At 39.9% G+C, this 25,315-nt stretch overlaps 4 protein-coding genes across 10 annotated transcripts in view; 1 reads left to right on the top strand and 3 right to left on the bottom strand.

The window, feature by feature from the left end:
- Positions 1-3,113, top strand: part of LOC118423357 (D-amino-acid oxidase-like) — an 11,530-nt gene extending 8,417 nt beyond the window's left edge. For all 5 annotated transcript variants that reach the window (XM_035831469.1, XM_035831466.1, XM_035831468.1 and 2 more), the window contains 3 exons: positions 75-192; positions 1,816-1,923; positions 2,598-3,113. In XM_035831469.1, the coding sequence (XP_035687362.1) occupies positions 75-192; positions 1,816-1,923; positions 2,598-2,717 (346 nt within the window). In that variant the 3' untranslated portion in view covers positions 2,718-3,113. The remainder of the gene's footprint in view (positions 1-74; positions 193-1,815; positions 1,924-2,597) is intronic.
- A 2,315-nt stretch (positions 3,114-5,428) lies between these two features.
- On the bottom strand, positions 5,429-22,647 carry LOC118423424 (nose resistant to fluoxetine protein 6-like). 3 transcript variants are annotated; one of them, XM_035831571.1, is made up of 12 exons: positions 22,550-22,647; positions 22,033-22,206; positions 21,749-21,842; positions 21,310-21,411; positions 20,716-20,887; positions 20,105-20,184; positions 19,732-19,818; positions 18,836-18,971; positions 18,115-18,292; positions 6,781-6,923; positions 6,152-6,335; positions 5,429-5,793 (listed from the first exon to the last, which is right to left on the bottom strand). In XM_035831571.1, exons 1-12 carry the CDS (start codon positions 22,587-22,589, stop codon positions 5,744-5,746), a joined length of 1,440 nt encoding a protein of 479 aa, XP_035687464.1. In that variant the 5' UTR covers positions 22,590-22,647; the 3' UTR covers positions 5,429-5,743. The 3 variants fall into 3 exon arrangements, with proteins under 3 accessions (XP_035687464.1, XP_035687463.1, XP_035687462.1); XM_035831570.1 differs by lacking the exon at positions 6,781-6,923 and adding an exon at positions 17,551-17,693 and having other exon boundaries at positions 5,638-5,793; XM_035831569.1 differs by lacking the exons at positions 5,429-5,793; positions 6,152-6,335; positions 6,781-6,923 and adding exons at positions 15,656-15,959; positions 16,893-17,073; positions 17,551-17,693.
- LOC118423423 (nose resistant to fluoxetine protein 6-like) lies at positions 7,795-15,187 on the bottom strand. The gene is made up of 12 exons (XM_035831568.1): positions 14,763-15,187; positions 14,163-14,326; positions 13,810-13,900; positions 13,401-13,503; positions 12,943-13,037; positions 10,939-11,106; positions 10,178-10,271; positions 9,797-9,898; positions 9,329-9,509; positions 8,778-8,857; positions 8,441-8,527; positions 7,795-8,039 (listed from the first exon to the last, which is right to left on the bottom strand). Exons 1-12 carry the CDS (start codon positions 15,013-15,015, stop codon positions 7,823-7,825), a joined length of 1,635 nt encoding a protein of 544 aa, XP_035687461.1. The 5' UTR covers positions 15,016-15,187; the 3' UTR covers positions 7,795-7,822.
- Position 22,648: 1 nt separating the features above from the next.
- On the bottom strand, positions 22,649-24,867 carry LOC118423050. Its single transcript, XM_035830952.1, has 4 exons — positions 24,576-24,867; positions 23,847-24,010; positions 23,518-23,608; positions 22,649-22,653 (listed from the first exon to the last, which is right to left on the bottom strand). Exons 1-4 carry the CDS (start codon positions 24,820-24,822, stop codon positions 22,649-22,651), a joined length of 507 nt encoding a protein of 168 aa, XP_035686845.1. The 5' UTR covers positions 24,823-24,867.
- Positions 24,868-25,315: the final 448 nt, after the last annotated feature.

Raw genomic sequence — 25,315 nt, 5'->3', positions numbered from 1 at the left:
CAAAGAAATCTGTTCGTATTTTCTACCTCTTGTGTTGAATTGTGTAAATGATTGTAACAATATTTCTTCTGCAGTTTACACGACGTAGTTATCGGTGGGACAAGACAGACGGGGAATATCCGGAAAACGAACGACCCACGTGACACGGACACCATCTGGAAGGGAATCTTGGCTTTGAACTCTCAAATGAAGGTACATCGTGTTCTTCTGTGGAAATAACTTAACAAAAATACTTGGGTAATTTTCAAACATTCCAACGTGTCTAATGTTGCAATCTTAAACTTTACATTGAAATTTCGTACACAAAATAAAGCGCTTACCAACAAGCTTTTGATCAGTCCTCTGATCCTTATCAAGTTGAAATGACCCAAGCCTGTCACACATCCAAACCGGAAGTGTGACGTCAGTAAAAGGTCAAAGGTGCTTGGATGTCGGTATCGGCCCCCGTCTCGGTTGAGGAAAGGTTGGTGGGCTCTGATGTAAATGGCCACTTTTACTCCCCTGAGAAAGTAATCCTGTTCGGAATCCAGTATCTTCACCTTGTCAAAATCCACAGTGTCCCGGTGACCGTACTTTTAACGCACTTGTTGCATTATCCTCGTGTGTTAAAGCCACACTTCATATTTACCTCCATGAAAAAATGGAGGTATAGTTTTTGGTGTGTCTGTGTGTGTGTCTGTGTGTGTGTCTGTCTGTGTGTCCGCATATTTGTGGTCAGCATAACTCATGAAGGGCTGGGTGGATTGGTTTCATACTTGGTGTGTTGGTAGTGTGTGATGGAAGCTGGAAATGATTAGATTTTGGGTCCCCTGGCGGCTCCCCTTGGTACTGCAGCGCAACTTCCGGTTTTGCTATCTCGGTGTTCTGAACATGCTATGGTCACGATTTTTGAGTATTAGATAGCTCTTGTGCACAGGAAGAAATGACATAAGTTTGGGACCCCTAGCGTCTAGTTTTGGGATAGCAGGGGCATTTTTGTCAAAAACTTCTGAAGAGGATAACTCAAGAAGGGAACAATGGATTTTCATCATTTTTGGTATGTAGGTACCTTAGACAATGTTTTACAAGAAGAAATACTAATTATGCAAAATAGGAGTACATTTGCATAATTAATGAGAATATTCTATCATAGCAGTATTTTCAATGTATCTCTTGTTCCAGACATTCTATGGTCTTGACATTTAAGTGGTAGATAGCTTTTAGTGCCATAAACAAGTGGGGCAAGTTTTAGCCCCCTAACATTTAATTGTGGAACTGCAGGGGTGTTTTTGACAAGACACTCCAAAGAGGATAACTGCAGAAAGGAACGACGGATTGCCTGCATTTTAGGCATGCAGGTAGCTTATACAAAGATGTTCATAATGATATACTGTTATGCAAATGAGGACTTTATTTGCATAATTAATGAGGAAATTGTATAGTTCCATTGTTTTCAATGACTGGACCTCAATACATGTAACACATGTTAATTATGATAGGTGGAATATGAGCAGATACCAAATATGGTAATGAGGAACATATTTGCATAATTTATGCAAAAATCGCAAAACCACTTTATGATTAATAATGGGAATTTTATAATTGTGACATGTGTACGTTATTCAATGATTAACAACAGCGTGCATAAATTATGTTAATGTGTTAGTCAATTGCATGGAATTTACGAAAGCTCGAAATTTTCATGGAGGTATGAGGTCGCCGAACTCTAGTTGACCTAGTCTTTATTTTGTACAGTTTCAAATACTATCCAATAGAGAAATAAATGAATCCATACATATATATGTATAAACATTAACATGCCTATATTTTCTGCAGGGTGCGGAGGTAGTAGAGGAGTGGACGGGTTTCCGCCCCATGCGGGACGGAGGAATCCGGCTGGAGAGAGAGACACTGGCGGGAACTTCAACAGGGCGGCCGCTGGAGGTACTGACGTCACTCACTTGTGGCTTAAATTACTTCTGTACACACACGTCATCTTAAATTAATGATCTGTATATTTCTGAATCAAGCTATGAACCTTAAAAAAATCTTCGCATATCGACAACGTATGTGAGGATATTTTCATTGAATCATTGCTACTCTAGATCTCTGTAACTCTAGTTCACCTTTATCCGTGGGGTGACCTTTATCCCTTGTCTTTAAAAACAGCACATTTAGGAGTATTTACTCTGCGGACAGTGGTTTCAAATGTGCAAAAGTTTCAAAATGTTCCGATTTGAAACCACCGTCCGTCAACTTCATATCCCTAAATACTTTTTTTCTTACAACGTCAACCCTCGGATAAAGGTGAACCAGCGTTACTCATGGTATGGTATGTCATCGATAGAAAATAGAAGTTTTTATCCTTTTATGACTTACCATCCGATCATCTATGAAATCCAGAGATACGTACAGAGTACTGTACCGTACAGTACTACTTAGTCTACGTATACAACTCTAGAAGGATGCATTCTTCTACGTAGTGGGGACCAAAATCATTTCAAAACTCCTCTTAGAATGGAGGGATACAGTACAAAGTCAAAACCATTAAAATTTACGATGACAAAGAGAGTAAATGAAAAAAAAGACAGTCATACCGGTTACGTCTTGTTTTTCAGGTCGTTCATAACTACGGGCATGGAGAGGCCGGGGTCACGTGGTCACACGGTTGTGCCAAAGAAGTTGCCGACATCGTGAAAACCATCATGGCGGAACGACGTCCAAAATCTCGTTTATAGACTTCAACATGTTCGAGATTGTAATTCCCTGAAACGATTTTCACTAAGAGGACTGGGCGAAAAATCTACATGTACATTCAAGTAACTCCGAATCGAATGTGGATAGCGTATGCTGGAAGTCAAAATCAGTGTCAGCGCAGGCAAAATAAAACTAGAACGAGACAAAGAAGGTGCCTAATTTCTTTCATCTTGCTAATGGTGACGACTAGCACTGCAAAAATGATTGAACAAGAAGAACATTTGATGACATGATAAAAGAAATAATCCGCAATCATTGTTCATTTTTTCATCGTATGCCGTTGTTTTGTTTTACAGTGTTTCAAAATTCCAAACTGATTATGTCTATGTGTATCATTAACCTACTCGTTACCTACAATATATTTGATTTCACCCTGACTTAGCCGCTTCAACCTGAGGCTTGTTGGTCTGGTGTTCATATTTTTTGCATCATGAAAGCACGTAAAAGTCATAGGAAATCGTCTCTCCAAGCAGATGATAGGTCAAAGAACGTAATGTTTTCTTGGTGATGATCGGGCTTGTATGACAGTACCGTAACCCATATAAGCAAATGAACAGCTGAGTAAAAGGCAAAAGTTGTTATTGGAAAACTCATAATGTCAACATGTCTACCATAACCTACTCATTACGTATAATGATCTATAATATCTGATGGGCGGACAAGGTGCTCACTTGGGCTCCTTACGTGGTGCCCAAATATCCATCTTTCTATGGCAACTAATGTCTTAAAGGATACTCTAGATGTTTGGAAAAGATGCCTGGGCCTATTTGGGAAATGATTCACTCTCTTCCACTCTAATGTTTTGCATTTATTCAAATTTTATATGTCGGAACTTCATACCCCATCAGAGCCCATTCTGCAGTACCGCTCCATGCCGCCTCCAAAAAGTGGCTTAAACGACCGCCAAATTGTCAAATTTCTGGCTTTTCATGAATGGTGAAGTCGAGAAAGGATCGTAAAGGGGTTTGGATTTTTGTGACATGTTTGTCTTTGTTGTCAATAAAGCTGCGATTGAAGTCTTAGAGTAACAATATGTAAGACACACACACACACACACACATACAAACACACACACACACACATATATATATATATATATACATATATACATACATATATATCCATTTATATATATATATACATACATATCTGAACCAGATGCATGTCTGCCCTCAAAAGAGGGACGTACTTTACACAAACGTGCAAGAAGGATTATTTATAGTACCAGACGGCAGATGAGTCTTTTTGAATAATGAATTAAGGCCTATATTGCAGTTCTGCATCAAACAGCAATGACTAAGAGTCGGCTTCTTACTGGCTCCCTCTAAGAGACTGAAGAGCTCAGAGGAACGATTTCTCTGCCTTTGGGCCTCCCAACGTCAGGTAAATTTTCACATTACTTTACTTTGTACGATCACCGGTCAACGCTTCCTTCTCCATTATTTAGTTCAGTTCATGCAGCATACGTCGTCGTTCAAAGCCTTACGGTACATGAGTGTTGAAGGAAAAGTATGACTTTGAACAATACATAAGGCCGGGCGTTTAGATATTTTCCTAGTATATAGGTAAAACCGTGGTAGCAAACCTTCTCCACGTGATTAGCAAATGTAGTTATTGTTAACACTTGAAACTGCAAAGGCTCTTTAGGCTGTCCCACTTTGTTAACTTCTATTTCATTCAAAGTATCTGATATTTCCAATCTAAACAAGTACGCCACAGCTTGTATTCATCTCTTAGTTTAGCTTCAACATGTGCATCATTGTTTTTCAATTTACAGTTGTTTGTGTACCTGACTAATGCATGCGCAGTCCATAGCGCAATTTCGTGGTGTTCAATACCAACTTAAAAGTTGGTTGTCCTTGAAAGGACTATCCCAGGCTTTCTAGTGTAAGAAGCATTATGGTGACGACCCAAGGGGTGGAGGCATTTGGCACGTATACTACTATATATATCGAATTAAAAAAAATACCCGTAGCATTTGATATATGGAATTCATTTTGGGCTACACCTCATTGACTTTTTTGTCTTGCAATCGATGACATTTTTCCAATTACTTTTGCTGTACATGTGTAAAAGTGGGGTTCCTGCGCCGCCAAACTGACCATGCCAAATGGTCCGAACTTTTGGCGTAGTGGTTAGGGGCATCGGATTTGAGAGCTGGCGGCCCAGGTTCGGCGCTGGTTCAAATCCTGGGAGCCAGGAGACTGTTTCTGCTAGCCTTGCCTCTTGTACATGTGTTTCACATGTCTAACAGTTTGTTCCCACAGGAAGTTAAACAGCAAGCTGTCGTGTCGCCACGCAAAATGGACTCCCTGGCTACAGTCATCATCTTCTGTTTGTTGACCACTAGTTTGGGAAAAAGCATGAACTATAGAGGACGAAACTTGACACACGTCCCGATAGACTCCAAATACAGAATAAATACAGAAATGTCATCACTCGTCATGAAAATTCTAAGCTCTATTTTGTACATACAAAGTCTGCCATAGAGACAACCAATAACATAAAATTATAAAAATCTCTGATGACTTATTGTCAACTGATGTCCTGTATATTCCTTATGCGTTTTAACAAACCGACCATGATAGCTAAACCCATACAGTCCTACATTTTCACCATTACCAAGAAGCGAGAAGAAGCCGAACTTCTGTGTTAGACTAGATCCGTGATACCTTTATGTATATACATATATATATGTTCTGTCTTGTTGTGACCTGTACTTATCTCAGTTGGGCAAAAATGTACAATAAACTTAAGGTCTTCATTCAATTATCAGCTCCAATAATGTATCAAACATATCATGACTAGTGGCATCCAAGTAACAAATGGAAATCTCATTTTTAATTTATTCCAAAAAGAGTAAGTCCCATGTACACATAGTATAAAAAGTCCAATATAGAGATAAAAATACTAATTCTCTACTGATGACCTGGCACATTATCAGCTCCATTGCCAACGTTTGTGGCATAGTTAATACACCTAAGCTTCTCAAGGTCTCTTGTTCTTGTTAGGTTGACACAGAACTGTAGTTTGGTATCTGTGGGTCTGCAACAGCTTCTAGAGAGAGAAAGTTTTAGAATCAAAATCATATTCCTTAGGATACACTAAGTAAGTATAAAGGCATTTCTTGTGTGCTTTGAAAATGCCTCTTTAATGTGATCTAAGCAACTTAATGCTCTGCAATGAATGAAAAATACAAAGCTTTGTGTGTTGAATTACACACGCAATTCATACAATCATACACTATGGCAGTGAACAAATGTAATCCAAGTTAGACAGTATAACATTACACCTATTAAAAAAAAATGATTCTCTTCTTTATCAGATATAAAACACCTCCAGTTTTTGAGCTGTAGGAGATTTCCATGCAGCAATGGAAGGACTTCCTATGGTTTGCATGTACATGTACACCTACCCTGTACAAGAGACTGGTACTGTTGTCCCTCCACATCCCCCCTCTCAGGTTCAGGTTTAGCCTCTCTGCCCCTGCGATTGGGCAGGAGGATCTTCTCCAGCTCCAGGAAGGGAACCTCCGCCATCATGGAGGCAGCAAAACCACACACAAACGCCAAGAAGGCAAAAGAGATAAACAAAAACAGCTGAAAAAATACAGAATGATGTTTTCTTTAGTTCATATATGCACACGTAAGTAGACACTTATAGATCAGTAGCACTATTCAAAGCGGTAACTTGCTTCTTCAATTCTGTGCCTCAAATCACATATATCATTATAATCATTTTAACTGGATATGTTTAATTTATAATTACAAATCATTCTATATTTTATGCCTTGTGCAGTCAAAGTGTTTTTAACCTCAAACTTCTAAGTGGTTGTTGGTTTGTAACTATTTAGTACTCAATACCCTACATGTATCAACTAACTATTTAACATTACTGATACAGAATCTGTTGCAGAGCAAATTATCCATTTTTGCGCAGGTTATTACTGTAAGATACCCTGTTTGTTTGTTTGAATTTGTACCATGGATCAGACCAGTCTAATACCTAGCTGCCTGTTATTGATGATCATCATCAGTGTCTTACCCAGTTGATCCCTGAGTACAGCAGCGCCCCCTTGTAAGACATGTAATAGACCTGCATGATCATGGGATGGACGAGGTACGCCGTGTAGGTCAGGCGACTTAACGGCAGCCAACCGCTCCACGACAGGAACTCTGAGATGATACCTATAGGAACAAAGGTCATTCATGAGATTGTATTAAATACATTGTATAGAAGTATCATACATAGAAAATTCTTACAAATGGTCAAACATAATATGCATTTTTTAACAATGTAGCAAATTTTTCAATTTCTAAGATAAAGCCCGAATGGTTCTGGCAAAAAAGATTTTGCGATGATAATTATGACAATAACTTAACATTAGTTCACCTTTATCCGCAGGGTAAACTTTGTCCATTGTTTTAAAATAAACAGGGTATTTAGGGATATCAAGTCGACGGACGGTGGTTTCTGAAAATAGTACAATTTGAAACCACCTTCCATCGACATAATATTCCTAAATACCTTTCTTTTTTACACAGATATAGGTTGACCCACGGATAAAGGTGAACTAGTGTTACCTCCATATCCCACAGAGGAGGCATAAATGACCCAGGCAACACCAGAGGCAAACAGACTCCTCTCCATGGCCCTCCAGGTAGGGTTGTTCTGTATGTAGTATGGTGGGTCTGTGTTCTGGAAAACTGCAGTGGGAGTGACCACACCTGCAAGGCTACTGACTGTCCCCACAACCCAGCCCAGCAACACCAGCTTCTGTGTGAGGGCAAAAACAGACATAATGTTGTTTTTCTGTCAACAATGAACTAATCAAAATGTCTGTCATCTTTTTAACTTTGAAGTTCATTCACTCTGACCTGCTCACTCACCCTTTGACTGACTGACTGACTGACTGACTGACTGACTGACATTACTAAAGATAATTGGGCACATTTGAATGTGGCTATCATTTGATATCTTTTGATAATGTACATACATATGTACATATCTTTTGATAATGTAATAAGCCATCAGCTTAATTTCATTTCTAGGTAAAAAGATGCTCAGTAAACAGAAATACTTTGAACTACAATATTACAATTAGTTCATAAATTGTACATCTGTTTCTGTACCATGGAGGATATGAATATAGCATGTAGTCAATTGCTACCTTTCTGTGTGGAATGTTGGGGATGGTCCTGTTGTATCTGAAGAGCACATATCCCAGCAGCACCCCCAGCAGGTAGGGTGCCATTCTGGTTACAGTATACTTATATGTTGTGCCAATGTAGTCTAGAGTGGAACTGGAATCAGAAAATTCAAAAGAGAATTCAAAAGTTCTAAGGCTTTATCAAAACACACGACACAACACAGCACGAATTATATAGACAGCACAAATTATATAGACAGCCTAATTTAGATGTTATCTGCATCATACTAACAAATGATAATGGGAATTCAAACATTTTCTCAATCAATTATTGTTTTGCTCCTCTTTTGTTCCTCAATTGAATTATCCTGAAATCATGGACTGTATCTCTTGAACATAGAAACAGTAGTTTACTAAAAACTGTTAGATCATAATTGTATTTAGAAATTACAGAAAAAAGATTTTGCTTCAGCCTGCATCTGTATTAAATCTTTACAGTGAAATTTCTTGAAAAAACAGATACAACGGTCGTTTCAGTATCTTTATTGAACTTACTGCACAAGGAAGTGGTACAAAACCCCATGCAGCACCCAGCTGACAACAATGAGAGCACAGGTAAGTACAGCTCCAATCTTGGGCTTCCTAGAGCATAGGGAAAAACACACTTTGTCATAGATTTCTCTCTCTCTCTCTTTCTGTATATATATATAAGGACACTACTGGGGGTGCGGACACTACTGGGGTACGCACTCTACTGCGGGTACAGACAGTACTGGGAGTATGGATACTACAGGGGGTATGGTTACTAGTACCATTAAGTGGGGTACGATCAGTACTGGTAACAGACATTACTTGGGTTGCAGGCAATACTGTCAATATGTAGAAAACTCACTTGTACAGGAGCAGGAGGACTCCTGGTATCATCACATACAGCTGCATATCGACACCAAGATACCAGCCCCAGCCAAAACACTGCACAAGGGGAAGAAGACATGTCTGTTATCATGAATTGGAACATAAGGTATTTCAGCAATACACTGGCTGTAGGTTAACAATGCTACCATGAGAGTGTTTGGTATAATACAGTAACTGACTGGAGAGCATTTTGAGGTGACATTGTCATCTGTGACTGTTTCCTCCGCCATGCTGGTGTCCCTATTTGCATTTGATATTTGATAAATCACAATTCAATAAATCATATACTGGTAGCTCAAGTGTTTTGACATTTAAATATGTCCTGACCTTCTCAAATATCCACTTTAATGTGCACAGTTCAAATAAGAAAAAAATCAGAAGAGTAAAGCCTTGCAAATAAAACACACATTGCCAAATAGTTGTGTACACTGGAGCTACAATCCATTGAAACACAAAGGGGCACCAATATGCAGTGAGCACCTGTCTTATACTTCTGAATAACTGATAATGAAGATCTATACCAGGTACCTCTACTCCTGAGTCCACAAAGTAGTTGTTGATGTAGAGCAGGTTTGTCCACCAGTGATGCTGGCAGCCATGGATACCGGGCATGACCCAGTTGCTAGGCGTGGCCCAGTATGGTCCATCTCCCATGTACACCAACAGACAGGTGTAGATCATGATGAGGAAGGCATACACTGGTGTCAACCTGAAAATGACAAGAAAATGGGTTATCTATGAAGGGGTTCTGTTAGGTGAAATAGAAATTAAAACATTGTGGCAGTGCCTGGCTAATGTACTAATGCCTAGTACTTAATTTTCTATTTCAAAATTGATTTACACTGTGCTCCACACAATGTCAGGCAACAGGAGAAGCCACAGACTTGTTGTAAATCTTCTTGTTCCTAATACTCACTCACTATACGATATCAAATTTGTTGTAAGATAATCTATTTTTAAGGACAAAGTCTAGGTCAACAGGAGACAGTGTATTACCTGCAGTACCGGTGTAACAGGTGCAGACCATAGTCCCTCCATGTGAACACACCCCCAGTCTGGGTCAGTTGCTTCATGAACAGGTACGTAACCAGCAAACCACTGAGGATACAACAGGAAAATAATGTCACATCTTCATCTGGAAATTTTAATGGTGGGATGCATTTTGTCTCATTCAGATCCATCCATGCATAGAAGAAAATGAGCATCTAAAAATAATGTTGGAGAACAGATAAAAAAGGTCTTTTTTAAAACTCACAATCTTTACAGTTTTACTGATTAAACTTAACTGACTAAAGACACTTAATCTAACATTGTGCAACAGTAGTAATAAGTACATCTTACATGAAAATCATTGACTGTCATGTTATCTAGCAATACCTGAGCAAGAGGAAAGTGTCCACTGCCATGTCCATGTTGTTTTGTATGAAGTACCACCACTCCTTATTTGCACCAGCCAACTCTACCTTGTTAGCTGAAAGAATTAATCATTATCTCATTATTATATACAAGATTTTATTTTTCCATTAACGTCAGGAGTGGTCCAAATGTCATATCAATGTTTCTCACTTATATTCTTTTTTTAATTTCAATGATCTATAAAAAGATTAAATCAGCTGTTATTTGGATAAGTTTAAGTCCTCCCAACCCGTACCATACATGATGCCTAATTATAGATAAGGTAGTGCCCATCATAATTCTATAGCCCATGGGCCACACAACTTTACAATAGGGGTCCATCCACTGGTAGTAGTGCATGTTTTACTATCAATACTCTTTCAGTGGTGAGTGCTGAGCATAAAAAGCAACATGTACCACTTTTTAAGTCTTTGGTATGACTCAGCCGGTGATCAAACTCCATACCTACCATACTAGTATGCATAGCAAACATGACTTCAAACGAGACTACTGAGCACTACCTGTTACATTGTGAGCTATACAATATTGAAAGGACCCATATGTTGCAATCCATATCCCATTTAAACCTAGAAGAATTACTCTCGTCTGACCCCCTCCATTCACCTGACAATACCTTATGTATCCTTCTCATTATGGGCAGCCTGCCCTCTCACATTCGATAAATTGTCAATAGATCATTGCATGCACCTGGATATCTATTTGTAATTGGACAAGATACTCACATATTTCGATGTTGCCAATGGTAAAGAAGTTGGTGTGCCCAAAGATGATCCAGAGGGTACTGATGACCCTTATGCCGTGAAGCGCAGGAAGTTGTCCTGGTGTTGTCTTTAGACTGAACACCTTCCTCGCATTGGTGAGCACCGAGAAGGACAGGAAAATATGTGTTGCTGAAGGAAAAGAATTGTTAAGATGTAAGTTGGAATCATCCTACATGTTGTAAAAATACCCACTTGGGTAAAACAGTTTAGATAATTATATTTCAGCCATACCATAGGTATGGTGAAATATATTGTATTCGTAATGTTTCTTTCTTTCTCCTGTCGAATTTTCAAAGCGATTCATCTCCGCCGTTTCTGGACCAAATGACTTGAAATTTGGCACAAGGGTAGAGTGGGCCAATACCAAAAAAACCAAAATCAATTATTGAACTATTATGATTTATTTCCATTTTGTTAATTCTTTTGGTTACATTATTGTCTAATGTATAATTTTTACACGTCTATTCAATCTTGTTACTTTGGAGGAAGACTTTGTACAAGCCACGAGGCTTTTTTCTTCCCCCCTGCATGTACCTTCATCCTTTAATTTGTTTTATGTTAACTTTTTTAATGATTGTGCAAAATAAATAAAATCAAAAATCAAATCAATACCCAAATGCTTCTTTTTCATTTTTTTCATATCTGCTCCTTAAATGATTTTATTGAGGTTTTATTGCAACTTTTGGACCAAAACTGTATATTTTGGCCCCCTGTACCATGGTATTACATCCAAATGACCTGAAATTTGGCACAGAGGTGCTCTAGATACTTATTCAAAGGGTCCATGTATAATATGTGGTATAAATCACTTCAAAATGGCTCCTTAAGGAGGTTTTTGTGGGAGAGTTTAGGTCATTCTGGTGTGTCAGGGCCACAGGTGTGCCAGGTAGATCCAATTATCTACCTACCTACCTAGTCCATAGACATCCAGGTGGTTGGTGGACAAGGTAAATCCAATTAATGGCCAGCCAATGAGCGAGCTTATTTTGCTGGAAGAGTCCATTGTTGGACAGGGGGTGTATTTTAACATTTACTTTTAGACTTTGGTGATAATGCCAATGTTTTTTTTAGCGGAAGTGTTTTCGCACTGATCCACTTGACATAAGACTACTACTGGGACAGTCCATTTTTGCACATAGGGGGGGATTTAAAAAAAATCAGTTTTGGACATGGGTGATGATTCCGAATTCCATTTGTTAAATGGAAGTTTACCCCCACCTGAAGACTGTACATGAGGAGGATTCGGCAGCCAATCAGCAAGCCTTGTGTTATCTGGAAGAGCCCATTCATGCAAGGGGGACTTTTTTTAAATTCAGTTTTGGACTGGGTTCTTATACTTATACAAAAGGCCATGTACTGTGAGTATTTCTGGACTTGTCTATTGTGCAATTTCAAACAGGGTGAGCTGGGAGATTCCATTCTTCAACGAAGGGGGTATTTTTTAAAATTCATTTTGTGGACTTCGCTGACTAGTTTAGCTGAAATATTTTTGGATCGCTCCACTTTACATAGGGGTATAACAGGAAGAGTCGATTCTTGCACAGAGGGGGGATTTTTTTTCAAATATGGTTTTGGACGGCTGATGATTCCAAATTCCATTTCTTAGCGGAAGTGTTTTTGGAGTCGTCTATTTTTTTTAGTCCATTCTTGAAGGGGTTTTTGTAAGATTCATTTTTGCTCATAAGTGTGATTAGTAGTTAGAAGTCATTTTAAGCAGAAGTGTTCCATTTTTGCACATGAGTGATTTTGGAACAGTCTATTGTTACATGAGGAGGGAGATGGCTGAAATATGCTGTATTTGCTCTCAAGCAAATGTCGGCCTTTCTAGTTTTTTTGTGTATAATTCACAACGATTTCTCTGAAACCAGTTGAGAGCTAGAGTTGCAATATATAGTGTCTACAGTATTGTTGCAGATTTTGTATATCAAAACAATTGCAAATTCCATGTGAAGACAGTATTCTTACGGGTTAACTTCCTTGTCTCTGGAAAGTACAAAGTGATGACGAAGTCATAAAAACTAGAGACAGTCATGATGATGAGGATGATGCAGATGATGACTCTGTAACAGATTGACAGAATTATGTTACTTCCATTGACATTAAAACACCTAGTAGTACATGTATCTCCAATCTTGCCAATGTTGACTGTTGGTTGTTGTTTTGCATTGAAATTTTGACAGAAGTTTGTCAGACAGGTACATTCTATGATTAATCTGATCAAAACTCAATACCTAGAATATCAAACAGCACATAACAAACTAACGTTATAGCAAAACTATGCTTCAATACTAAATGCCAGCATTCAGTGAAATGTCATCAACAGTGCTTTGTTGAAATTTGTCATTAAAATCTTCTATTTTATTTAGCAGGTTTCAGAAAATGTCTGCAGTGCAAGTGTAACTTGACATTTTTGCCATACTCACATAGCAGCAATGGCAGCCCCTGAGAAGTTTGCGTAAGTTTCCTCTCTCTGACAGGTCAGGCCAATAGGGTACCAGGATGGCATAGGCTTCACACCAAGGAGACCTTCATGGGAGAGAAACTGTAGTATGATACCCAGGTAGTACTCAAAGTGTATTATAAAAAAAAATTGATAACAATTCTCCAGAGAGAAAGTCCTAGCATGACAGACTCATTTTGTTTTACAATGTACCTCACACTGAAATTTCATCATTGTGATCATCTGAATCATCTGCCTCTTACCATTTTTCATTTTTTCCTGGGAAGGCAACTTACATTCTAATTTACAAAACCACTGGGCATCTAAATGTCCTCTTTACGTTCTTCTTCTATCACTTCACTTATCCTGCAGAAAGTCCATAACATATTTACCTGTGCCTGTGAGAAGTCCTACATCCTTGTCGGTACAGGTGTTGGGGACACACACACCTTGTGCATAGAACTGGTTTTCAGGAGCAAGTAACTGTACAAACAAACAAAACACAGACACAAGAATGTACAGGTACATGTTTAATAGTATCATTTGCAAGTAAAATTACACTTTCACATTTTGTTGCTTGCTTTTTTTGCCCTTTCTGCAAAACTCTTTTGGCCCTGGAATATCATATTCTATTCAGTAGCGTCATCAACCTCCAATTTCTATTGAAACTCTGAAATTTTCACACACAAAAAAAAAGGGTTCAAGAAATAAGAAAGAGGTTTAAAAAAGATAAATAACAGCTCACCTCTGGTATTCCACCCCATGCTACAGAACAGTACATAGTTTGAAAGTTTCCAGGCTTGTCTGGTGCAGTGTTGGCGTTAACTGTGCACTCCTCATAGTCGCCCATAGCAACCCAGTTTCCCTGGAACATGCCTGATGGAGTCATCTTCCCTGTACTGTCCAGCACTGTACAGTAGTGTAACAAGACTGGTATTGTATGAAAGAATATCATGTTAAAATACCAATTGATTAAAAAAAAAGCCACTTAGTGTAATCTTAATCATGGCATCAACTGTGCACGTTAGTATTATGTGTATTTCACATTACCTGTGAGTGAGAGAGAGAGAGAGAGAGAGAGAGAGAGAGAGAGAGAGAGAGAGAGAGAGAGAGAGAGAGACTAAGAGACTAGACAGTCAGGCAGACAATTAAGGATATACATTACAGACAGAGACAGACTGACAGAAGCCTAAAAAAACACTTCATTTCCTTGGGGTGAAGTAAATTATGCGAAAAGAACAGGAGGTCGCACGGGTAAAGTGGGCCAAGCGTGAGCACAGGCGACCTGCAGGACGTTCACCCCCAACCATGAACCAAAACATGGTGGTGCAGTCTGACTACTTACTATTGCTTGCGTACGACTTGACCAGTATAGTATCATTGTATACTCTGTAGGCATCTGTGAAGCACGTCGGGGTGACTTGACCAGTGTACAGTAGGTAGAGAGTAGAGTTCCAGTCGACCCCCTTGTTCCGCTCCAGTCCAGAGATGTAACCCAGGAACTCGAAGAAGGCTGGCCCTTGTGCTGACACGGTTTGTGAGCAGCAGACGAGACACAAGAGCGCTAGATATAGAACAGTCACCACGCTTGCTTTCATGTCTGTGAGATCCAGGGTTCATTCACAACCAGACCGATACGATGTAAGTACTGTCGTAAGATTGATTCTAGTTGATCTACGACCGGACCCGGAACTCGAAGTTACCCTGCGCCTGCCTGAGGAAGACCTCGCCACCCCTGACCCTCACGTGACACCTTTCTGACATGAAACCTGACACCGAAACCCCGACGTTTTTACCAGGTTGCTGGCGCGTAACTTAATCTACAAGCAGATGTTGGGACGCAAAATCGTTTCCATTTTTAGGTTGCCCCGAGACAGTTTTAAACAAAAAACGGGAAGCTAGGAAAACATGACGCGATTTTGCGTCCCAACATCTGCTTGAGGAATACTAAATCTCTCAGTCTCACTGGGATTCAAGCGACATGGTGTTACATAGCTACTCGGACACAAACACATACGATATTATTGCAGAACAGAAAGTGTTTTTAATATCTAACGCGCTTCATTGTATACAAATGTTCAAAATACATTCTGAATACAATCATATATACTTTTGCTGCGTATCTGTCTTTCACAGTATCTCTTCAGCAGTGATTTATGAGTTGTTAAAAGTTTTTAATTGTACTTTGTATAGATTACTATAGTGTTGACCAACTTAATTAAGACATTATATGCCATGTTGATCTTATTCTCAGATACCTAAGATATTTAATAGATCCTCACACAATCAACAGCGATATGTTGAACTTGAATTCAACTTTGTCTATTGCACCACTTTTCAGGCTGACTGAGTAGATCAAGTGATACAAGTTACATCGCTTGGTTCAGGAATTTTCTACTGCGGTTCTCCATGTTGACGGATTTAGTTCTATCATTTCCATTGTCAGTAACGCAGACAGCATCGCCGTTCCCCGCGGTCTCGGTTGTGCCGGTCGTGCCATACCCACCATGGCGGAGCAGCGGTAGATTTGGGTTACTGTCGTCTGTAAAGAAAATCAACCGTCTGTTGTGAATTGCATGTATGACTAAAACACAGATACACAGCCATATGCATGGCAGTGTTCAAAATAGCCATTTTCCCGCTACCCGAAGCTGCGAAGTTCTCATCTGTCTGGGCCACTTCCTGGAGGTGTAGCCAAAAATGAATTGCAGAAGGATTGCAGGTGAGAATCTGCAACATTTTTTCAAACCTATTCCTATACTCTAAAGAAGGCCCTGTCACTGTGGCGTCTCTAAAAACTTGAAAGGCCTTCAAACAAAAGTACCGATTTTGTGCTTTTCAACCTGTAAAAATACATCCTGGCAATGCCTTTATCTAGACAGCAGACTTAAACAAAAATGAGAGAGTATCAAACACGACTTGCTGCGCTAGATTAATCTCCAAGCAGATCTTGCGTGGAACAAGACGGTACTGTAAATGCAGAAACTTTCGCGATGGTTTAATGTTCGCGGTTTTCGCGGTGGCCGCTTCACCGCGAACTTAAAACCACCGCGAACATTTTCCATGGCAGTAAATGATCACAGAACATGGTGCTACCGCGAACTTAAAACCACCGCGAAAAGTTATTTTTCCCGCTACCGCGAAATTAAATCCTCGCGAACTTGAATACATTTCGCAAAGGCCAATTTACTCCTCTGCCGGCAAAACTCCTTCCCCAGCTTACGATACTATCTTATGCCTAGCAAGATCTGCTTGGAGATTAGCGCTAGTTTACTGTTGCTAAGAAAACATTAATGAAGAACATATCGTTACATAGAAGCGTAGCCTATCATTAGGTATCATTAAAACAACAGTAAATGTAAAATTGATATGATGGTAAGTTCAGACATACTATATAATGGCCTACATTGTATAATGTGTTAAATTGCGCATCTGATGATATAGATGTGATATAGATATAGATGAATGTGAGTACCTGCTGTTTTATCGGCTACGCTTTCGTGACCACTCTCAGACGCTGCCTCAGGTTTAGCCTCTCTGCCCCTGCGATTGGGAAGGAGGATCTTCTCCAGCTCCAGGAAGGGAACCTCCGCCATCATGGAGGCAGCAAAACCACACACAAACGCCAGGAAGGAGAAACTCACGAACAGGAACCACTGAGGAAATGTGAAATCCAACGAGACATCATGACCGAATTACCTCCATACCCAGAGAGCACGTGCTCTCATTGCCAACGGCTTAGGATCTTCAATGTCGTCAACATGCACGCATTCTGCTCTCACTAGCTTAGGCCTTCGTCACATTCCCAAACCGGGCCCGGCCGGGCAGCTTTCGGGAACGAAAAAAAAGTACCATACTACACAAGACGTAAAGAGAAGAGTTGTGGCCATTAGTTGTGTATACCTCTTATGTACACATTTCTAATTTATTCGTTTCCACGAACAGTCCGGGGTGGCTCCGGTATGGAAATGTGACGTTAGCCTCAGAATTGTTTGAAACAACGTTAACATTGCATAGGTTATTTACTTTAAGCCAAAAAAGCCATGTTTGTTTCTTCCTTTGAATTTGTACCATCCATCGGCTCAGTCCAATATCTAGCTGCCTGTTATTGACAATCATCATCAGTGTCTTACCCAGTTGATCCCTGAGTACAACAGCGCCCCCTTGTAAGACATGTAGTAGACCTGCATGATCATGGGATGGACGAGGTACGCCGTGTAGGTCAGGCGACTTAACGGTAACCAGCCGCTCCACGACAGGAACTCCGAGATGATACCTGTATGGAAACCAATGCCATGATGAACGCTATGTGACTTAATATTTCAAATCTTTACCATCGCCAAGAAGATTATGTTTTCGGTCCTGTTTATTTGTGTTAGTTGCCAACATAACTTGAGATAGACCTGTATGATATTTGGTAGCGGAGTAGGGTGCGGGAAAACGAAGGTCAAGTTTGATAGCCCCTAGCGGCTTTCTACGGTACATCATCAGAAATTCTGGTTTTGATATCTCGTGTTCTGGCTATACTTCGGGAGTGATTTTAGTGGTAAGATAGCTCTTGGGGCAGAAGTTTGCCCCCCTAGCGTTTTGTTTTGGTTACAATTATTATAGATTTGCAAACCAGCTTGTTATGAGCAGTTGTACTGAGAATCTAAATATTTAAAGAAGATCTGTATTAGAACTTTCTTGTGTCTTACCTCCGTATCCCACGCAGCAGGCGTACACAACCCAAGCGACTCCAACAGAGAACAAACTTCTGTCAAAAGTTCTCCAGGCGGGTTGACTAAGGAGGTTAGCTTCAGGAGTCCGGAATGGGGTGACCAAGGCCACCAGAGCACAGGCAGTGCCAACAATCCAACCTAGCAACATCAACCTCTGCAACATAAAGCGTTCAAAATTTCCTACTAATTCTCAACGGTCAAGTGGGAAAGCATATATATGTTATTGTAGGTAAATGTGATTTCCCAAAGTTACAGCATAGAAATGAATAATCTAAGTAAGGTCCAATGACTTGGCACTTGTCAACATGGACAATGAGCTTGTTTTGCACGGAGATAAAAGAGGTGATGATGATGTAGAGATCATATCTTATTTAGGCTTAGGTCCCATTTCCGAAACGGCGCACGGCTGGGATGTTTCCGGAAACGAAAAATGAAACTGTTTACCAAGGAATATACACAAATTATGCCCCTTACTATTGTTTCAAGTTCTGTGTGTTTTGTTGCTTTTCATATTTTTTTTTGTTCCCAAAAGCTTGAAAAAGTTTGGAATTGGGACCTAGGCCTTACCGGCATGTTGATATAAACAAAGTTGAATGGTTAACTGTTAAATGGGTTTAAAGCAATAGAAGACAAAGCAGCTCTGTATAGGATATCCTATCTAGTACGTATCTAATACAAGTTCTCTGTATGGACCTACCCTTGTGTTAGAGGTATCGGGAACTTTCCTGTTGGTCCTGAAAAGCCAGTACCCGAGCAGCATCCCAATGAAGTACGGCGCCATCCTGGTAATCGTCCATTGGTACGTGGTGCCAACATAGTCCCCGCCACCCTCACTACAGTTAAGTAAAATAATGCGCGACTTTGATAGCTCTTTGAAGTTCTACATTTCGATAAGCTGTAGCAAGTAGTCCGTGTCCTTTTAATGCTAAAGTCACATTTCCACAAAGGGGCCCGGCCGGGCAGTTTTGGGGAGCGAAAAGAATGACATAAAAGACATCAAAATACACAAAATGTCAAAATAAGGTACATAGGCATGATATGTGTATATTTCTAGGTAAACATTTTAATTTTTCGTTTCTTAAAACATCCCGGCCGGGCCCCTGGTAGGAAATGTGACCTAAGCCTAAGGCTTACGTCACAGTTCCAAACCGGGTCCCGGCCGGGCAGCTTTCGAGAACGAAAAGCAAAAAGCATTATGTAAAGGATATCAAATTACAAAAGACGTAAAGAGAATAGTCGTGGGAATTGTTTGTGTACATTTTGACGTATACATGTCTATTTTTTGTTTCCACAAACAGCCCGGCCGGGCCCCGGTTTGGAAATGTGACGCTGGCCTAAATCATGGGATTGCAGTGTTTGAAGAAATGTCGATTATTCACAACTAGAAAAAGATTAGTGATGGGCAAACGTTTTGTTCCATTGATTATTGAAGAAAAATAGTTTACGAATGTGGCTCTTGGAGGAATGCAAAGAAAATGAACAAGAAGTTTTTATACGCGAACAAATCATTACAAATAGCAAATCATACGAACAGCGCAAAGTCTGGAACATATTTGTATTCTGAAATGTTTTCATTTTTCACTTAATACGTACTTGACTACGAAATGATACAGGATTCCGCTCAGGAACAGGCCGGACCCGATAAGACTACAGGTGATTACAGCTCCTACTTTTGGATACCTGAAGGGCAACAGAAAGACTTGATGACGATGGCGCTTTACGTTATCAGTATTTTGAGAGCAAGAAGAAAAATACAATGTAACAACAACTTTGCTTTGGACAAAGATAAAAGAAATTCTTTTCTCATATGTTATGGGCAAGGGTTGTAGCAAATTGTTTGTTCAACTATTTTCTTGTTTTCGTCGACTATGAATGCATATGAGAAGTTAGGACTAAATGTGATAGTTGTGCAACTTCTTAAGATGCTCTTCTTTATTAATTATTTCACAGACATTACTTGACTTACTTGTATAGTATCACGAGAACCCCTGCAAGACTCACGTAGAGCTGCATGTCCACAGCAAGGTACCAGCCGTGGCCGAAACACTATTTCAACAAAGGATAAAACTGTATAAGATTTACAAATATGCTTTGATTTGCAACACGAAAAAATTACTTAAGCTAATGGGTACGTCTGTACACGACCAAACATTTCAGATGGCATTCTTTTGTCAGTGTCTGATTCAGTTTCTTCAGTAATTTTTGTATCGTGTACCTTATCACCTGGATGGCTAATAATATCCGTTGATTTCTTGTTGAATTAAGAAATACATGTAAATGCAGGACTGCTTATCGTGCATGTCACCAAGTATCTGGTACATATAACGTTACATGTATGTGTGTGTGCTAATACTAATCTGGCATTTAAATAAGTGTCTGGACGCGTGTGTATGTGGGATATATGATATCGATAGATTTAGCCTCATTTACAGACTTCGAGCGACTGGCTTAAAAGCCAGCCTCGCTAGAAGTCTGCGAAGGAGGCTAATAGAATTAAGGAGACGAAAAATCCTTAATGAAAGAAAGTAAGGACTATTTATCCAATTCGATACATATTTCAAATGGATATAGCTTTACCCCTTGTCCGACATAGTTGTTGATGTAGAGCAGGTTTGCCCACCAGTACGTCTGGCAGGCGCGTACACTCGGCATGGTCCAGTTGTCATGGAGAGCCCACCACGGTCCCGACCCCATGTACACCGTCAGGCAGGTGAAGATCATGATCAGGAAGGCGTATACTGGTGTCAGCCTGGGAATAGAATACATTTATGAATATTTTTAATGATGTCCTTTCAGGTTAATTTGTTAGAAAAAATTCATTAGTTCCACGAGAAACCAGACATTCCATATTTTTGTAGACCAATATTAGATACACTACACAGCCTCCCACTATGAATATTTTGCCAAAGAGCTTGCGTTAAAACACCACCAAAATGCAAAAGTTTATACGTGAAATAACGGTGTAAGACGTGTACATCATAGCCTTTCCATGTAAACTTCCCTACCTGAAATAACGGTGTAAGACATGTAGACCATAGTCTCTCCATGTAAACTGTCCTACCTCAGTGTAAGACGTGTAGACAGTATAGTAGTCTCTCCATGTAAACTGTCCTACCTGAAATAACGGTGTAAGACGTGTAGACCATAGTCTCTCCATGTAAACTGTCCTACCTGAAATAACGGTGTAAGACGTGTAGACCATAGTCTCTCCATGTAAACTGTCCACCCGTCTTCTTCATCTGCTTCATGAAGAGGTACGTCACCAACAAACCACTGGAAGATAAAGAAAAAACATGATAATTCTTCAAATAATACATGAATCCCTTGAGGGGTAGATGCAGGGTGAATTCTTCTCCACTGAGATAGAAGGTGTTTTGCAATACAATCCAAACAGAAAGCTAGCATCTTTTGGAGAACTGCCATATACGATTTAAGTTGAAACAAAAGAAAAATCGATACCTCGGGATTGAATGCATGAGTCAAATGGTCATGAAAAATTATGGTTTGCTTTAGGTATTACATAAGTTTGCCGTACGATTGTGACGATACTGCATTCTAAGAGAAAACAGTGTTTTGTTTCTGTGATAGAAGACGTTGTTTCGTACAGTACCTGAGTAGAAGAAATGTATCGACTGCCATGTCCATGTTTCCTTTGATGAAGTACCACCACTCGTCGCTAGCTTGCGCCTTTTCCTCCTTGTTAGCTGTAGAGAGGAACATTCCCTTTCACAACCCATCATTTCAAGTAATGTTTTGAAAAAAAAAATGTATCTCTAATGAGCTTAGTAGAAGGAAACATAAGTTGTCTCCGACAAACTAGTTTCTGTTAATTCTTTTCTAACTTAAATGGGTCATATGAATCAACCAAATCAACTATCATTCAGATACACTGACATATTTCGATGTTGGAGAGTGTGAAGAAGTCTGTGTGTCCATAGATGATCCACAGGGTACTGATGACCCGAATGCCGTGAAGCGCCGGAAGTTGCCCGGGGTGCTGGTACGTGTTGAACACCTTCTTCGTGTTGGAGTACACCGAACAGGACAGACAGAGCCGGCCAACTCTTGCTTTCAGATGGCACAAAAATTTTTCAATGATCCAAGGATAAAAAACAACGACGACGACACACATGAAATGTAATTTACGGTTCGTCAATGGTTTCACGAGTCTAATGTCTGCTGTCAAAGATATAACTTAGAAACAAAACAGATCAAATATATCAGATCTCTTAACGGTGTGTACGTATTATTACATTTCCCGTTAAACTTTTACATTTGAAGTTTGAAGATATCCTTGGCTGCATATCTGTATTTTCTATATTTATCTAAAATATTCACTATGACTATGTACGCCTAAAAGTTGAAAGGTATCTTCAGAGAAAATCACAAAGCTGTATATCTAACCACTTACAGGTAGTTAAGTATTTCCTTTCCTCTTGTGAGAAGCGCATGGTGATGATGAGCTCATAAAGCGTGCTGACCGCGAGAACACCAAGAATTATAGAGATAATCATCCTGTAACACAAAGTACAATCAACTCTGTAAAACCATTATCACTGGACGTTCTGTACGTGCACCATCATTTTTGTGTACATACAGGGTAAAATTACAGTTTGAGACGTTACGTCACAACATATTTTTAAACCAAGCTCAATGATGCAATGTAGGCTCCGCCCCTGAGTCGTCACCAAAATTTCAATCTCTGGTCTTGTTAAAAAACGGGCCTAAGAAGTATGGCATGATCAAGTAATCAATGTCATAATCAGGTTTTAATGATATATGCAATTGTATAGTATACATAGATCTTAATCAGGGGCACATAACGTGAAAAGTGATGACGATATTAAAGATGTTCTTCATGTATATGTATGTATCTGTGGTAAGTGTGAAGCTAACGTACAGTGCAACAATTGCCTCAGGTGAGTAGGTGGCGTACGTCTCCTCTCTCTGACAGAACACTGCGATTGGGACCCAGGATGGCATCGGCTTCACCCCGAGAAAACCTTCGTGAATGGGAAAAACGAATAACATCATGATTGATACCCTTTGTAGTTTTGTATTACCCTGGGTGCCAGACTATTAGGGCCGGCGTTAGCCCGCTTACAACTTAATGCTTGACCAATCCTCTGAGTGGTAATCTTAGTTGGATAGAATATCTGCATGAACTGCCGAAAAAAAACTTATTCGCGGTAGACATGAATCATAATAAGCCTTTCTGGTCAGTCCATCATTTTATGGTTTTGATAATGCAATGACTTCAATTAGGCCTAGCACACACACACACACATGCAATCACGAAACAAACAAACGAACGAAGGAACGTACTCATATACTCATATTATGCCTTGACATAAAAAAAAAACACCCCAAAAGGCCTACCTGTCCATGTTAGATTTCCTACCGCACGGTCACTGCAGGATTTGGGAACACAAACGCCCTGTGTGTAGTACGGGGTGTAGGCTGAAAGCTCCTGGGGGAAAAAATAAAGGTTGAATTGTACGTACAAGGTCACGAACATAATTCAGACGCTAACGTTAAGCACCGCATTGAAAACGTAAACGTTTCATTTCAAGAATAGTGTCCTTGTCAGCTGCCCCGTAACGCTTGTCATATTGACATAAACTTCTATCCCACATGTACATTTTAATAGCTTGGCAGTTATCCTGAATAGTCTTCCCTACGTTACAACTACATGTTACCGTCCTTACCGCTGGTATCCCTCCCCACAGCACCAGGCAGTACATGGGTTCAATGTCTTCAGGCCTGTCCCAGGCATTTTTAGCATCTACTGTACATTCCCTGTAGTCGCCTAGTTCCTGCCAGTTGCCTTGGAACAGCCCTGATGGGGTCAGTTTTCCTGTACTGTCCACCACTAATGGGGCAAATGGGATACGCACTGTCATTCGTGGTGCAATTTCGCTTTTATAGTCAATGATACTGCAATCATGGCGTATGCACCATCTGCCCTCAATTGATAAACGTGGTCGTACAGCACTTCGCTATTTGAATTCGAAATAAATTTAGTTGCAACTTACTAACTAATCGTGCTCTGAAATCTATGGGAAGTGAAATGCATGTTTTCCCAACTACATCTCATTTGTGCATGCCTGTCTGACTTGCGTATAGGAGCAGCTCAGATTCATTGAATGTAATTTGAAGTTTAGCCATTAACCAACTGCAGAATTCGTAATTTACAAATTAACAAATTACATTATGACCACAATTGATTTCCGCAAGAAAACCTGTGTTTATGTCATATGTTGACACGGGAGTAACCATTGTATAACCAACAGTGACCAAAGTTCAACACAAACAGTGTGCGTTTGCTGGGAGCGACCTGTAAAACCAGAAGTAATGTTGTTATGACTCACGCCGTCCTTTGGACATCCTTGTGTCATACAACATATAGACTGGACCAAAATCAAAGTTGCACTTACTAATTCCAGCGTACGACTTGGCCAGTATAGTGTCATTGTGCACAGTATAGGCTTGGTTGTAACATTTCGGGTCGAGTTGACCAGTAAAGAGGAAGTACAGAGTGGTTTGCCAGTCGATCGGTTTGTTCTTCTCCAGTCCTATAAAGTAGCTCATAAATTCCGTCAGTGCCGGTGACTGTGCGTAGGTTGACTGTAGGCAGCATGAGAGAAACATCACAGCTAGGATGGTCCTTGATGTAATTTTCATTTTGGCTTATTGTCCCAAATGAACGAATGTGCAACCAATTGGGCTCACAAGAATTTGGAACTTTGACCTGACAAACATTTTCCCTGACCAATCAGAGAACAGATGACCAACACCGGTGTGATCTTCATGTGACCGTACGGTGCGACCTACAAGACGGTCGGTATGGTTTATTGGCTACGGTTGGCCAAACGTGTAGTTAAACTAGGTCACGAAGTTGGATGAACAGGGCTGTAGTAAAAACACCTCAGGTCAAAATGTTTGACACTTATGCAAATATCTATAGGAGTGTGTGTCATTTCACCCCAACGTGTCAGCCGCGAATGACTTAATATCATCATCATCACAAAGTAGTGAAATACATGCAATTATTGTTGTCTTTCATCGTCTTTCATAGCTTTCACCAAAGCAGTCCCTGTGAGACCAGTGATCAAAGAATTTTTCCACAGAAAGCACCCATTTTTCTGTCGTTGATACTCAGTGATATGACTGATAT

The sequence above is a fragment of the Branchiostoma floridae genome, chromosome 9 (genome assembly GCF_000003815.2).
Source record: "Branchiostoma floridae strain S238N-H82 chromosome 9, Bfl_VNyyK, whole genome shotgun sequence".
NCBI classification, from domain to species: domain Eukaryota; kingdom Metazoa; phylum Chordata; class Leptocardii; order Amphioxiformes; family Branchiostomatidae; genus Branchiostoma; species Branchiostoma floridae.
Note: the sequence above shows the minus strand (reverse complement) of the source record. Positions and strands in the feature narration are given on the sequence as shown.